Below are 15,046 nucleotides of genomic sequence, written 5' to 3'. Positions count from 1 at the left end.
GTGCTTAGGTGTGGTGGTCTTTGGATTTATCCTTCTTCTTCCAGATTTGAATTCGTAGATTGCTGTCTTTCACCAAATGAGGGGAAAGTTTAGCATCTATTTATTTAAATATCTTTTTGCACTCCATTTGTTCTCACTTGTTCTGCTGTAACTTCAAGTATACATATTTGAAAAATTTGGCTAGTATTCCACAGGCCCTTGAGGGATTCTGTGTGGTTTTTTTTCTTTTTCTTTTCTCTCCTCCTCAATTAGATACTCTTTCTGTTAGGTCTGTTTTCAAGTTCATTGAATCTTTTCTCTGTTACCTCCAGTTAGCAGCTAGGCCCATTCGCTAAATATTTATTTCAGATATACTTACCAATACTAGAATTTTCTTCCTTTTTCGGCTTTAAATCTTTATTATTGCCTGTATCCATCAGTTATGTATATATGCATACAAGTTTTTTGGTTGATCACTTCCCACCCCCACCTACTTCCCTCTGAGATTCCACACTCTGTTCCATGCTTCCATGTCTCTGGGTCTATTTTGTTCATGCATTTATTTTGTTTATTGGATTCCACATATGAGTGAGATCATGTGATACTTGTCTTTTTCTGACTGGCTTATTTCACTTAGCATAATACTCTCCAGGTCCCTCCATGCTGCCTCAAAGGGTAATATATCCTTCTTTTTTACAGCTCCATAGTATTCCATTGTGTAGATGCACCACAGCTGTTTTATCCACTCATCTGCTGATGGGCACTTGGGCTGTTTCCAGATCTTAGCTATTTTAAATTGTGCTGCTATGAACATAGAAGTGCATACTTTCTTTCTGATTGGAGTTTTGAATTTCTTATGATACATTCCCAGAAATGGGATCATTGGATCAAATGGCAGTTCCATATTTAAGTTTTTTAGGAAACTCCATATTGTTTTCTATCCTGGCCGCACCAGTCTGTATTCCCAACAGCATTGCCAGTACTTATCATTTGTTAATGGTGGTCATAGAATTTTCATATTTAGTAGTTTCTATTTCTTTGCTATTTTCTATCTTTGTATTAATTATGATAATATTATCTATTATATCCTTAAGCACTGTTAAATTACCAGCTTTAAATTTTTTGTCTTCTAATTCTAACATTTGTGTCATCCCAGGGTCATTGTTCATTAAATGGTTTTCTCCAAAGGTGGGTTAATTTTTCTATTTTTCTATGTCTAGTAATTATGAGGTCATATTTATAACATTGTGTTTTGATATATATTCTAAGACACTGGATTCTCATTTCTCTAAAGAGTATTGATTTTTTTTTTGTTTTGTTTTCTTTAGTAAAGATAATTTATTTAGCTCAACTTGAACTCCAGATTTTGTCTCTCCTATGCTAGCACCTTCTGAAATTCCTCTTGAGTTCTTTGCTGGGTTACTTATAATGTAATTCAGAAATCATCCAGAGATTAGTGTCACATTTATATGCATAATGCTGAGCTCCCTTTCTATGGTTCTCACTACCTCTACCTTACTACTAACTGCTGTAGTTGCCTTGAACTCTGACCTCTCATTTCTTAGCCTGGAAGGCTGCATATGTCTTGAATATTAGCAGTCCTCTATGGCTTTGATTGGGGCATCTCCTCAGGCAAAAATCTATATCAGGAAACAGAGAGGATCCAAGATGGCTGCTCAGGTAGACACCTAACCGTAGTAGCACACAACAATTTCAATGAATACAACTAAAATGTAAAGTGGACATTGCCCAGAGCTATAGGTAGTCGACTGACTGAAAATTCTACAACAAGAAGGAAAGAGAAAACCAGAAGGAAAATCAGAGGAGCTGAAAAAGCCTAAGGTACAGAGACATGCTGCGCGCAGGCACTTGCGCGCGCGTGGAGAGGATGCAGCCGGGGAGGAGGAGAAGGCTGGGTGCCTGCCTGGCATTCCCTAGCAGGAAGGAAATAAAAGCCCCAGACTGGGCTGAACCCCAGGACCGGCAGCTCTGAGCCCCAGTTCTGGGCCAGTTCTGAGCCCCAGTTCTGGGGACCCAGGCTCGAGCAGGGGGAGACGGGGCTGTGAGGCGGAATCCCAAGGGAGCGGCGAAAAGCGGAGCCCCCGGAGTCACGCACATTGCATGCAGAGGACGGAATGTTGACTTTGATGCGGGATTGCCCTGGCTGGAAGAAACAAAACCTCCGGCAGTGCTGAGCCCCAGTCCCGACTGCTCTGAACCCCAGTTCTAGGCCAATCCCTGGGGACCCAGGCTCAAGCAGAGGGAGACAGGGCTGTGAGGCGGAACCCCAGGGGAGAGGCGAAAAGCAGAGCCCCTGGAGTCGTGCACATTGCACGCAGAGGACAGTCTGTTGACTCTGATGCTAGACTCCCCTAGCGGGAAGGAGAAAAAAAGCTCCAGACTGGGAGGAACGCAACGAGGAGCAGGAGCCCCTGCCGGACACCGGCCAACTGGTCGCCAGCAAGGAGCCGGGCAACAGGGCCCCCCCGGGGGGGGGGTGCCCCTGGGCCTTTGACCGCTGAGCGCGGGGCACGGAGCCAAGGCCAGGGGCTGCTTCCTGGGCGGCGCCGACCCCTGGCAACAGGCTGAAGCCGCGCAGGAGCCCGCAGAGAACAAAGGGGTGCTGCAGGCCAACCTGCTGAGCTTCCAGGACAAGGAGGAAGAAACCGAAGAAGTTTTCAATGTGAAGAAATCAAGTGAGAGCAAAAGATAGTAAAATTACTCAAGACAGAATACAAAGAAGATCTTGAAAAATCGAAGACTAAGTCAGAACTCAACTCAGCAGCCAACATTGCAACATAAATGCGTTTAAAAAAAAAAGGACAGAATGTTGGAATGGCGGCGGCCAGGCCTAGAGTGGCCAGGCACAAGGCAGTGACAGCCGGGCCTGGAACAGCAACAGCCAGGCCCCAGAGCAGCAGCAGCCAGAACCAGAGCAGCAACAGCCAGGCCTGGAACAGCCAGACCTGGGGCAGTGGCAGCCAAGCCTGAGGCGGAGGCGGCCAAGCCCAGGGTGGCCAGTCCAGGAGCACCCAGGCCCGGAGTGGCCGGTCCTGGAGCAGCTTGGCCAGAGCAACCGGGTCGGGAGCAGCCAGGCCCAGAAAAGCAGCAGCCAAGCCCTGGAGCAGCCGGGCCCGGAGCATCCAGGTCGGGTGCGGCCAGGCCCGGAGCAGCAGCAGCCAGGCCGGGAGCGGCAGTGACCAGACCCGGAGCAGCTGGTTGTGGAACGGACCAGAGCAACAGAGGCCAGGCCCGGAGCATCCAGGGCCGGAACAGCTCGCTCCTTGCCTGCCTCCACCCCAAGGCTGCCCCTCAGACATGGCTGGAAACTTTTGGGGGAACTTGAGGGTCTGCTGAATCAAGTGATGAAGGCTTAGATCTGGATTTGTTGAGTTAGTATAGCGCTGGGGTGTTGATCTGTGAGTGCCTTGTCTGGGGCCTGGATGAGGTTGGTTGATCTATTTAGAAATGTCTTTTGTGTGAAGTTGGGCATGTGGAGGTATTATTGATTTGAGAAAATGCTAAGTAACTGATTTACTATTTGAAAAATTTAAAGTTCTGAAAGTTTAAGGTCTCTTGCCAAAAAGAGGTTTTAAAGCTAACACCTTAATTTTAATGGAGAAAGGGGAAGACAAACCCTTCCCACCCAGAACAGGTAATCCAATTCCAACTAGCAGCTATGTTTAAACAATGTGTCCATTTACACTTGAATGGCTACACATTTTGATAGCCTAAGGGCAAGTTTACATGTAAACAAGTTTGCTTCTCAATTCCCAGGGCAGAAAAAAAAACAAGGTTTAAAATTATTAGATTTTAAAATTTATTATTAGAAGTATAAACGTTTATTAATTTAAAACAACAACAACAACAACAACAAAAAAAAAAAAAGGAGATTGAAACACCTGATGAACAATAATAGCTGTTCATTGTAGTAGAGTCGGCAATATGGGAGGGGAGTGGACAAACTGTTCTTGGGAAAGGGGGAGTGGTGGAGGGAGGAAGAGACTGAACATAAACTGTGCACCTATGGATGAGGACAATGGGGGGTGGGGAGGGGGCAAGGGTGGGGTGGGAACCTGGTGGAGGGGGGAAGAAAAGAAGAACCTTTGTAATAATATGAACAATAAAGATTGATTTAAAAAAATTTTTTAAAAATCTATATCAGGAAACATGTAGTGATGTATTTTTCTTTATACATGTCTACTCCTCTCCAGCTTCTACCTGGTTTTAGTCCCTTTCCAGTGTCTTCAGATAATTATTTGATATATTTTTTTAGCAGTATTTATAATTATTATCCTTGGGAGAATTTTTATGATATGAGATATTCAATCCATATAAGAAGTAAAACCCCTGAATTATTTCTTTTAAAGCAAATAGGATTACGTTAGTACCCTGAGTCTTCTATGTCTTTCATTGTGCTTAGAATAAAATCTAAAGCCATTGTCACAGCCTGCTTGATTCTCTCTACTTCCTAGCTCCCTATCCTCATTTCACACATCTTTCCTACATGCTTATTCCAGTGGAGTCTCACTGGATTCTTGCCAATTCCTGACATATGACGCTCTACTCACTACAGGATCTTTGCCTTTTTTATTCTCTTTACTTAGAAATTGTTGATTCTTTATTTTTATGTTTTAGTTTGAATTTAACCGCCAGGTTTTCCCTAAACCCTCTATTTAAATCAGTCCTTCACATCACTAATCTCTCTGTAATTATTATACTTATTTATTGAATGTCCGTATCTTTCAGTAGAATATAGTCTCCATCTGGACACAGTTTACATCTGTCTTAATTGCAGTGAATCCCCTGTGCTTACTTACTAGGACTAGAACAGAGTAGGTGTTCAATTAATTCATTTGTTGACTCTGTAAAGAAACTTACCAGTAAGGCCATATTAGAATATTGGCATGCCCATCTTCCACTCACAGACAGTGGCTTTCATTTATTTTTGTATCCTGATTATTAGATTGGTGGTTGACACAAGGTAGCCATATGTCACATACTAGTAAGTGAACTAATTAAACTACAAAAACACACAAAGCAACCAGTTTTGATGATAAATAAAACTGACTAAACTAGTTCTGCATTAAATCCGAATTCATCCACTTGTAAGTGAAGTTGTTTACATAAAACTAAAATTAAGTTGTAAAGAAAAAAAAAAGATGATATTTTCTTCCAGGAATGTTGATTGTTATTAGGTTAGGCTTTCTTCTTTCCTTTGATTTTCATAATATTTTTTAAAATATATTTTATTGATTTTTTACAGAGAGGAAGAGAGAGGAAGAGAGAGGAATAGAGAGTTAGAAACATTGATGAGAGAGAAACATCGACCATCTGCCTCCTACACATCAGGGATGTGCCCGCAACCAATGTACATGCCCTTGACCGTAATCAAACCTGGGACCAAAGCCAAATCGGTTTTGGCTCATGATAGTTTTAAAGCTGGGAAAAATCAGGCAAAATGTTTTCACTTTAAATTACAAAACTAGGTTAATGAAGAGCTGGAATAGCTTAGATGAAAAAAAGTGACACTACAAGTAAATAATAGTGGAAAGAAGGCAGGTATGGCAAGTGATGACCATTTCTCTGTGCCTAATGATTTCTCTGTCTGCAAAGCAAGATGTAATACAGCCTCAAGACTCATACATGAAACTGATTTTAATACAGAAAAATTCATCATGCAATAAGATGGCTCTGTTTTAGCAAAATAGAACCTAAAATTCTTTAACTCTAAGTTTGCCTTTGTTACAGGTTTCCTTGCATGTGAACTTTATGCCAACAGTTTTAATATCTCAGGCAATGTAATTTTGTTCTCTGTGTAATTTTACAAACAGTTGTGTATTTGTCATGTTAATGTGTTAAATGTTTAACAGAGAGAACTAGACATGTTCTCGTCCACAATCATGCCCCGAGTCAGAACTGAAGTCGGGTCTCAGGATTTTTTGTCTGTGCTTTCTCTGCAAGGGTCAAAACCTCAAATACCCGAAGCAGTCAGACAGTGCAAATGAATAAACAGACTTGGCAAATATTTTTTCTACTCCCACAGAGAAATTTTTCTTTCAACTCATACTCTATGGCTGAATTCCATGATCCCTCCTTTTACAGAAAGAAGGGCATAGCAAAATAGATCTCCACAAAAATGAAGTATTAGTGCAGTCCTGATTATACACTGATGAAATCTGTGTCTGTTGTTGGGACGTGATAGGGAGTGGTGGTGCTTCTTACAGACTGTCTGAGGGATCAGTCACCACTCTGCTCCACCTGACTCTTGTCATAAGAGAGCATGGGTGGCCTGTATCTTCAAAAGAAACCCAAGTATGGATATTAAGTAAAATCTCCAAATTTTAAAATATTGGCTCATTTTTTAAAAAAAGCATTCTATTTCCCAAATAAAATACATCTGTGGGCCAGATGCCACCTCATACTGACCATTTTTGATCACTATGTTATACTATACTAGAGGCCCAATACACGAAATTCGTGCATGGGGGAGGGGAGGGTTGTCCCTCAGCCCGGCCTGCACCCTCTCCAATCTGAGATATACCTCTCACAATCCAGGACTACTGGCTCCTAATCATTCACCTTCCTGCCTGCCTAATGCCCCCAACTGCCCTCCCCTGCCAGCCTGATCTTGCCCTTAACTGCCTCTGCCTTAGCCCCCCACCATCATGGCTTTGTCCAGAAGGAAATAAGACATCCGAAAGATGGCTGGTTGACCAGGTCTAATTAGTATGTTACCATTTTCTTTATATAGATTGCATTTCTACTTATCCCATGTTCTCAAGGCAGATGCCACCTTTTTAAGCAAGGGCCAGAAATCCAACCCAAGTTATATATTGTAAGGTGGCCTCTCCCTTTTGATCTAGACCTAAAAGTCATCTTAAAGATCTGATCTAATCCAGTGTGGGCTTCCTATCTAGTAACCAAATAGTTGGTAGATTTTTCTGCCTACCCTTCTAACTGCTTGCTCTCAGAGCTGAAATCTGAGAAGATGGAGGAGAAAAGAAAATAGAACTAGAGTTAAAATAGCGCTGTCTATATATTCCTAAGGCAAACCACTTGGCAAATACAGTGATTGTGGTTAAACTGGTTATTTCATTGGAAAACAAGGAACCAATAATGGGACATCGTGTTCTTCTATATTGTGCTAAATGCATTAGCAAATCAAATATAAGTAGAGAGACTAACCCTAGGAACAGGCACTCCAGGCTCTTGAAATGAATGCTCAGTTTTTTGACAAACTGGCTTGGTCTTTGCTAAGCAGGGTGGGCCTTTACCACCAGATGCTATGGAAAAAAAAAAAACAACAACAAAAAAACCCACAAACAAAAATGCAGCTGACCATTTGTGATACTGTTCTCCTAGCTATTTTTACTCTTTTGGTGGTACCCCATCTTTTTAGCAATAGGTGTTATGAACTGAAAGGCACTCTATATACCACTCACCACAACCTTTCCTGAAAAGCAAATTTTATTAACCCTATGTTACTGTTTAGGAAATGAGGTTCTGAGAAGTCAAGTAATTTTTCCTACATAGCACAGAAAATAAGTATAGACCATGAATTTGGACCCATGCCTGTCTGTTTCCAAAGTGCATGTTCTTTCCACTAAACCACTGTTTTAAAATGTCCATTTTATTTGCATTCAGGTATGATGACGTCAGCAGATCAGATGATATTGCCACAGATGATATTGTTACTCTCAGTTCTCATCTCTGTGGCTTATATACCCTACCAGACTTACATTCCTTCACTTGTTTTTTTTTTTTTTGTTTGTTTGTTTTTTGTTTTGTTTTTTTTTTAACATTTTGCTCCCTAAATCAAAATAATTTTCTTAGGCCTCAAATAAAATAAAACTCTAAACACTGAAACACTTACCTGATGTTTAAGACCCACTTTGTCCCCATGCTCCTTGTTATTCTCTATTTCCAACACTTCACTTATTCTCTAATTTAATATTCAGTTACCTTGTGACCAAATTGTGCCTCTCACAAATAGACACCCAGGAGATATGTGGTAAGTGCTACCAAGAAGTACATGGTACTCTGTGAGCCTGTGTTGCGCCTCCGTATGGTTTGTGCATCCTACCTTTATTCAACAAATGTTTACTGAGCATCTATAATATTCCAGGCATATGGCTTGACCAGTCTCCATATTATCTGTAACCACCCATGTCTCTCCATCTTCATCTCTATTCATCACCAAATCCTTTTTGAACACCTTGCCTTCAACTCTTTACTCCTCCAAACTGCCTGTTCTTGGCCTCTCAGCTGAAGCCTCACCTCCCCCAACTATACTATAATTGCCAAATTATAGATCTCAATGCTACTATGTATTGTATTATCTTTCTTATTTCCCACTGTGTTCCAGGAGGCTAGGCACAGTACCTGATGCATTCAGCATTCAGTAAATACTACGTAACTGCCGTTACGTATGCACCACAAATGCTAAGTTCTGTGCTTCCTCCTGGGAGCTTATTTAAATACTAGAGGCCCAGTGCACAAAATTTGTGCACTCAGGGGACGGGGTCCCTCAGCTTAGACTGCACCTTCTCACAATCCAGGAACTCTAAGGGGATGTCTGACTGATGGCTTAGACCAGCTCTCTGTGGGGAACAGGCCTAAGCCATCAATCAGAAATCCTTAGCACTGCTGAGGAGGCAGGAGAGGCTCCCACCACCTCCAGTACACTCGCCAGCTGTGAAACCAGCTTCTGGCTGAGTGGTGCTCCCCCATGGGAACACACTGACCACCAGGGGAGAAGCTTCTATGTTAAGTGTCTGCCTCCTGTTGGTCAGTGCGCATCATAGCGACTGGTCATTCCACCTTTTGGTCAATTTGGATATTAGCCTTTTATTATATAGGATCCCTTCTCTCACCTCCTACAGTACTTCCCACCAAAATTAGCATCAAATGAAGTAAAGCCTTACTGATGCAGCCTCTTTAAGGTCCAGAATATTCCTCATCATGCTAACCCAGTAGAAAATAAGCCTTCAAAACCTGCATTTCTCCCCATTGAAATGACCAATTGCTTTGTTATAATGTTGAAATATTCTGCAAAACTGTACAAATAGAGTTCAACAAATTACATTATACCTGGAAGTTTAATAGGTAATGTGGTATAGTAGTCAAGAATAAGGACTTTTGATACAGAGCGACCTGGCTAAAAACAAAAGGATCTATCACTTACTTATTCCCCTGTGACCTTGGGAAAGTTACTTTATCTCCTTTACTCCAGTTTCTCATCTCCATAGTGATCAATAGTCTTTTCCATGGAGGTATTGTAAGGAATAAATGAGATAATGTATATGAAACGCTTAGTTTATTATTAATATAGTAGAGGCCTGGTGCCCAAAGATTAGTGCACAAGGGGTGGGTCCCTCAGCCTGACCTGCACCCTCTTCAATCTGGGAGCCCTCAAGGGAGCCCTCTGCAATCCATGAATTTCTGTCTGTCTTTGCAATCATTTGAGCAAATTGTCTGAGCCCACAACCCAGTTTATTTGAGACCACAACCCAGAATAATTGAGCTCTTTTTTTTTTTCTTTGCTCCATTGTTGGAGATTTCCTAGAAGTTGCAGGATATATTCCCTTTAATTTTTCCTCAACACTCTGACTTAACTTATGTCTCACCTTTGCTTTCCCTCCATCCCCCACCTGCAACAGTAACTTGCTCCAGGCTCACTTTGCTCTAGTGTCTAAGAGATCCTGCAACACGTCTGCCACCAGAACTACGATTCCCAGCATTCCTGGTGCTCCCCACTCTCTAGGCTTTGGCTTCAGGTCCAGGTGCTACACAAATCAAAAGGACTGTGAAACTCCAGCTGTCCCCAGGCGGGGATGACAGGAATGGACACTCTTGTGGCATCCCTGGGACCCCGCCCACAGGCTCAAAGCCAGTGGGGTCCCAGGGATGCCCGCTGAGTTGCCCCAGCTACACAGAGGGCAGGTGGGCATCCCACCCCACCCCTGAGTGCTTGGCACCTGCGCATAAAGCCCTGAGCAGCAGGGGTCTGTAACATCCACCCTCAGCCACTCAGTGCCTGTGCACGTGCGCACTGCCCACAAGACTGTCATATTTGTCAGGTTAATTTGCATACTCCTGATTGGCTGTGGCCACCATGGAGTTACAGTCAATTTACATATTTATCTATTTTGAATATAGATGGCAAATGAGACAATACATTTTTGGTGATATATTTATGCTATTATTGGCATTGTGGGAGATATTCTCTAAATCCAAGCAACCCTGTGTTTTTAAAATATTTTTGTTGATTTCAGAGAGAAAGGGAGAAGGAGAAGTGAGATAGAAACATGGCTAATGAAAAGGAATCATTGATTGGCTGCTTCCTGCATGCCCCCTACTGTAGATCAAGCCTGCAACCCAGGCATGTGCCCTGATGAGGAATGGAACCATGACCTTCTGGTTCATTGATCGATGCTCAACCACAGAGCCATAGTGGCTGGGCCCAGCAATCTTGTTTTAAAAAGGAGGCTGGGGAAGGGAAAAGGAGGTTTTTGAGGCCCAGAGAAGCTAAGAGAGTTGCACAAGGTCACACAGCTAGTTAACATCAGAGCCAGCCTGCAAACCCTGCCAATGTGGCTCCAGAACCAGTTCTCTACCTTCCTACACAGACCTGGCTCTCAAGAAGCATCCTCAGAGAGACTATCTCCATGAGGCCAAAACAACCAGTTGGTTCATCGTTTGAGTGAAAATAAATCTCTCATAATAGTTGTTTTGGAGTTCTAGAGACTCATGTAAACTTTGAGAAGACATACAAATTAAGTTCAAGATCCCAATACGGTGTTGGGTGTGTTCTAGCAAGCAGAGCAACAGCAGGGCAAAGCACTCCTCTTCCTGATGCATTATATATATTATTTTGTTTAGAGCTGCCAAGTGGCTTAGAGAATAAAATCCTAGACATGAGAAGAAGATAGTTGTCTGTGGAGCTCGGACATCTTTGTCCTTGGAGAGCTACTGGTATGTTCCAGTTCCCCATGTGACATAACTTTTCGATCAGAGGAGGTTCTTTTGACTCTTCTCGGACAACACTTCTTTCTTTTTTCTTTTTTGTTTCTTAACTGACTCTTCCTCCTCACAAGGTCTTTCACTCATCTTCTCCATTAGTAAGACACAATGAATAGTTCAGGGTCTGGCATTGCCCTGGGATAAGAGCCTGGATTAGGAGGTGAAAAAGGTATGACCCAGAGGTTAGTGCTTCAACACCAGCTCCCCCAGCACTTACCTTGAGTTACCCCTTCTTCTCACTCATTTTATCACACCTCATTCTTGGACTTGCTGCTGCTAAGTTAGCCTTGAGAGTTTAATTTCCTGCTACTGTTTTCTTTAAACTTCTTTCTTAAAAATTCAAGATAATTTTTATTTTCATTTTTTTATTTATTGAATTTATCAGGGTCACATTGGTTAATAAAATTGTATAGGTTTCAGGTGTACAGTTCTGTAATTCATCATCATTGTTTTGTAAATCCAAGAGGCCAACACTAGGTTAAGCAAAGCTAGATTTCTTTAAGAGCTAAAACACTCTTGCTGAGCTGGCTTTTTAACATTCTTAGATTCTTTATAAACAAAGAGTTGAAAGAAACAGACATTTTGATAAATATTTTCTGGCTAGAAAGAGACTAGAGAAACTGTGAAACTGACCCATCTCTCTCTCTCTCTCTTTTTTTATTTGTTTGTTTGTTTGTTTTCAGATAGACCACATGGTGCAGGGCCACGCTGCCTTCCCTGAGCTGCAAGCCAAGGCCACAGCCAGGTAACTGCTTCCTTTCAGCACCCTATAGCTTCCATGCCCAGCTATGTTGAAGGCACTCACTTTAGGCTGAAAGGTGATTTTCAGAACCTGTGGGAAATGAGAATGCCTGGAAGTATGTGGTTATAAGGCAGTCATCCAGGTGATCTAGAGCACACAGATATTAACTTTTTAAATGATCTAAGGAAGTTCAAAGAAGCTAAAATATGCCAGGACCCATGGAAGAGAAACTGATGTAATAGAAGGAATATGGATTTGGATTCAAAACCTCTTGGGTTCAAATCCAGCTTTACCACTCCTTACCAGGTGTGTAACTTTGGGCAAGTTATTCAACCTCTTTAAGCCTGTCTCTTCATCTGTAAAATTCAGAATAATAACTGATATGGAGTAATTGCTAGGATATATCATTAAGAAAGTGGAATGCAAAGAAGTGATGACTGTATATTCTCTTTCATGTAAATAGCAGGCGATATAAGAACATATATGTGTATTTCTCATTTGTGCAAAAGAAAAACACAAAGGTTAAACCAGAAACTGAGATTGATTATCTGTACTGGGTGGATAGAAAGGAATGCAAAGACTAGGGGGATAGGAACAGGAGAGTAGGCAGGCATGGCACTTTTCTGAGTGTTTTTTGTACAATGATAACTATTCAAACTACAGTGATGCTTCATGTGTCCCTGAAAATAAATAGATAGATAACTAAAGAGATAGATAGATACCAGGATATGTGTGTGTTGTGGGGCATGGGTAAAATGAAATACAAACAGTTAAAAAAAAAAAAAAAAAAGGAACCTATTGTGTTAGTAATGAATACCATAATCACCCTAAAGAGGGTTTTGGAAAGAGAAGAACTAACATAAGTAACTTTGGGGGAAAATATTTTGACAATAGGTTGTATAGCTACAGATAAAATAATTGAACATAAATATTATGCTGTACATACCAAATTTATTTTTCAAAGATGTACGGGTTTGCCATTCTGAAACTCCTTTATGTGTATAATACATTGAGCAAATAAAAATATATGTGTATAGTGAGAGACAGGTTTCTCACTTATCAGGAAAGGGGGAGATTAGAATGAACCCTATCGTACAGGGTGGAAATCAGAAGTATTAGAAGCAATTTGTGATTGTTTCATGGATATAAAATAAATAAATACAGATATGTGAGCATACATACATTCATCTCCTAGGTCCCTCTTCTGAGATGGCCTGGAAGCAATGTCACCCTAGTACTAATGTGAACACTTAGCACAAGAGCTTGGTGTCGCACTCATGCATATATTTCTGTTAAAAGGGGCCATAACTATCATCAGATTCTTGAAGGACTCCGGCATGTAAAAACCACTAACACAGAGACAAGAGGACTGGATTTGGAGCTCAGAGATTTAGATTCATACCCAGCTCCAACATGTATTATGTGTGAACAAAGTGTCCTCATCAGAACATGGAGAGTAGTTATGAGAGAACAAACTTCTGATAACAGAATTCGCTTGGAGATTAGTGAGGTAATGTCTTTGACAAGGCTATGAAAACTGTACTCAGATAATTATGACAACTCCTACTACTTCTGCTATTATTACCAATGATTATAAAAGAGGAAGTTTTTGCCATGCTTGTTCTAGTATGAAACAGCAGATGTCAATCATCCATAACCTACCTGACTTTTTGTGGAAAGGATAATGGAGTAGCAAGAACACAGGGCTGGAAATTAGAGTGGGGATTCTTGTGTCAGTTATGCCATAAATGCCTTGGTGACTCAGTTTCTTCACCCATAAAATCACAATGATACTGCCCTCTTTTAGAGGTGTTATAAAGATGAAAGTAGATCATGGAAATGCCAATCTGTGAAGATCTTAAAGCTCAACGCAAACCTAAGGGATAGTTAGACTTTGCAAGGAAATACTCAAAATCCAGAACTTTTTCCTATAGATGAACCTCATGTGAGTACTGTAGTTTTTACTGAAAATAGGAAAGAAGGATTTATGGATTAGCATGTAAACTCGGAGAAACAGCAACATAACAGCCATTAATAAAATTCAGTCTTGGAGTCAGACCTGTATTTAAATCCCAACTCTTTCCACATAGGAATTGACTTCCTACCACTTTCCAACCACCTGCTTGGGTTTCATCTTGTGATTCCCTTTGGAACTAAGTTTCACCAAAGCATTGCCTATACTCTTGGTCACTATTTCCTTACTTTGAACTTCCTCCTTCCCACTCCAGTGTAAATTTTGTAACCATTGGCCTCTGAAACATTTATTTTTAAGGTCCTAAGTGACCTCTACTGAGTCCTTGGGATGTGACCCAGGTCCCTTGAGCTCTCAGCGGTATCTGGCACCAATGCTTTTGCTCTCCTTTATTAACACTCTTTTTCCTTGGCTTTCTTTCTGGAGTCACCCTCTTCCAGTTTTTCTCCTGTGTCTCTGACTCCTTAATCTCCTTTTCAAATTTATGGTCTTTTTCTAGAACATAACATCAAAGCTCATCATAACTGGGTACTCTCTTTGCCCTCTTTCCCCACGTGATCCCATCCACACTCTTGCCTTTATTTCTTTCTATAATTTGAGGATTCTCAAATTTTATCTCCAACTCATCTATTGAGTATGTATTCAATAAATATTGGTTCTTTTTCATTTTTTCCCCTTATATTGCCTTGCAAATGAAAGTTTATCTTTATCAGATCTATGAATATTCTAAGACTATAGGATCCATTGTCTTTCAGGGCTCAGAAAGAAATGGGCTTAGCTATTATTATTAAAATGAAGTGGGCTGCCAAAACCGAGCATCGGACTGCAGACAGAAAGGTCCCAGGTTTGATTCCGGTCAAGGGCATGTACATTGGTTGTGGGCACATCCCCAATGGGGGCGGGGGGGGGGGGGGTGGAAGCAGCTGGTCAATGTTTCATCAATGTTCCAACTATCTATCCCTCTCCGTTCCTCTCTGTGAAAAATCAATAAAATATCTTTTTAAAAAAATAAGAAATAAATAAAGTGAAGCAGGCTGTTTGGAGCGGACAGCTAATCCCATGGAACCGGGAACCATGTGCCACTTTGGGTGTGACTTTGGGCTCTCTAAAAGCAGGCCACCCCTATCTTAGAGCTTAGCATCAGCAAATCCTATTTGAAACTGTAGAAACACGTGTTGATAAACAGATTTAGTATTTTATACTCTTGATTTACCATAATCCTTTTAGACAAGACATCCCTGAAGAGAAATGTCTAGTGAGCTTAGAAATTAAGTAAACACAAGCTAGATGTGCCCATGCCTGTAACTGACAACCTAAGTCTCCCTGTA

General features: G+C 41.3%; 1 protein-coding gene across 12 annotated transcripts in view; it reads left to right on the top strand.

The window, feature by feature from the left end:
* FGGY (FGGY carbohydrate kinase domain containing) overlaps positions 1–15,046 on the top strand; it is a 395,380-nt gene that overhangs the window by 267,149 nt on the left and 113,185 nt on the right. For 10 of the 12 annotated variants that reach the window (XM_084872970.1, XM_084872965.1, XM_084872968.1 and 7 more), the window contains one exon: positions 11,688–11,749. The exons of the other annotated variants lie outside the window; for them this stretch is intronic. In XM_084872970.1, the coding sequence (XP_084729096.1) occupies positions 11,688–11,749 (62 nt within the window). The remainder of the gene's footprint in view (positions 1–11,687; positions 11,750–15,046) is intronic. 12 annotated transcript variants of the gene reach the window in all.

Source organism: Pipistrellus hanaki (genome assembly GCF_964339955.1).
Source record: "Pipistrellus hanaki genome assembly, chromosome: 2".
Taxonomy (NCBI): domain Eukaryota; kingdom Metazoa; phylum Chordata; class Mammalia; order Chiroptera; family Vespertilionidae; genus Pipistrellus; species Pipistrellus hanaki.
Note: the sequence above shows the minus strand (reverse complement) of the source record. Positions and strands in the feature narration are given on the sequence as shown.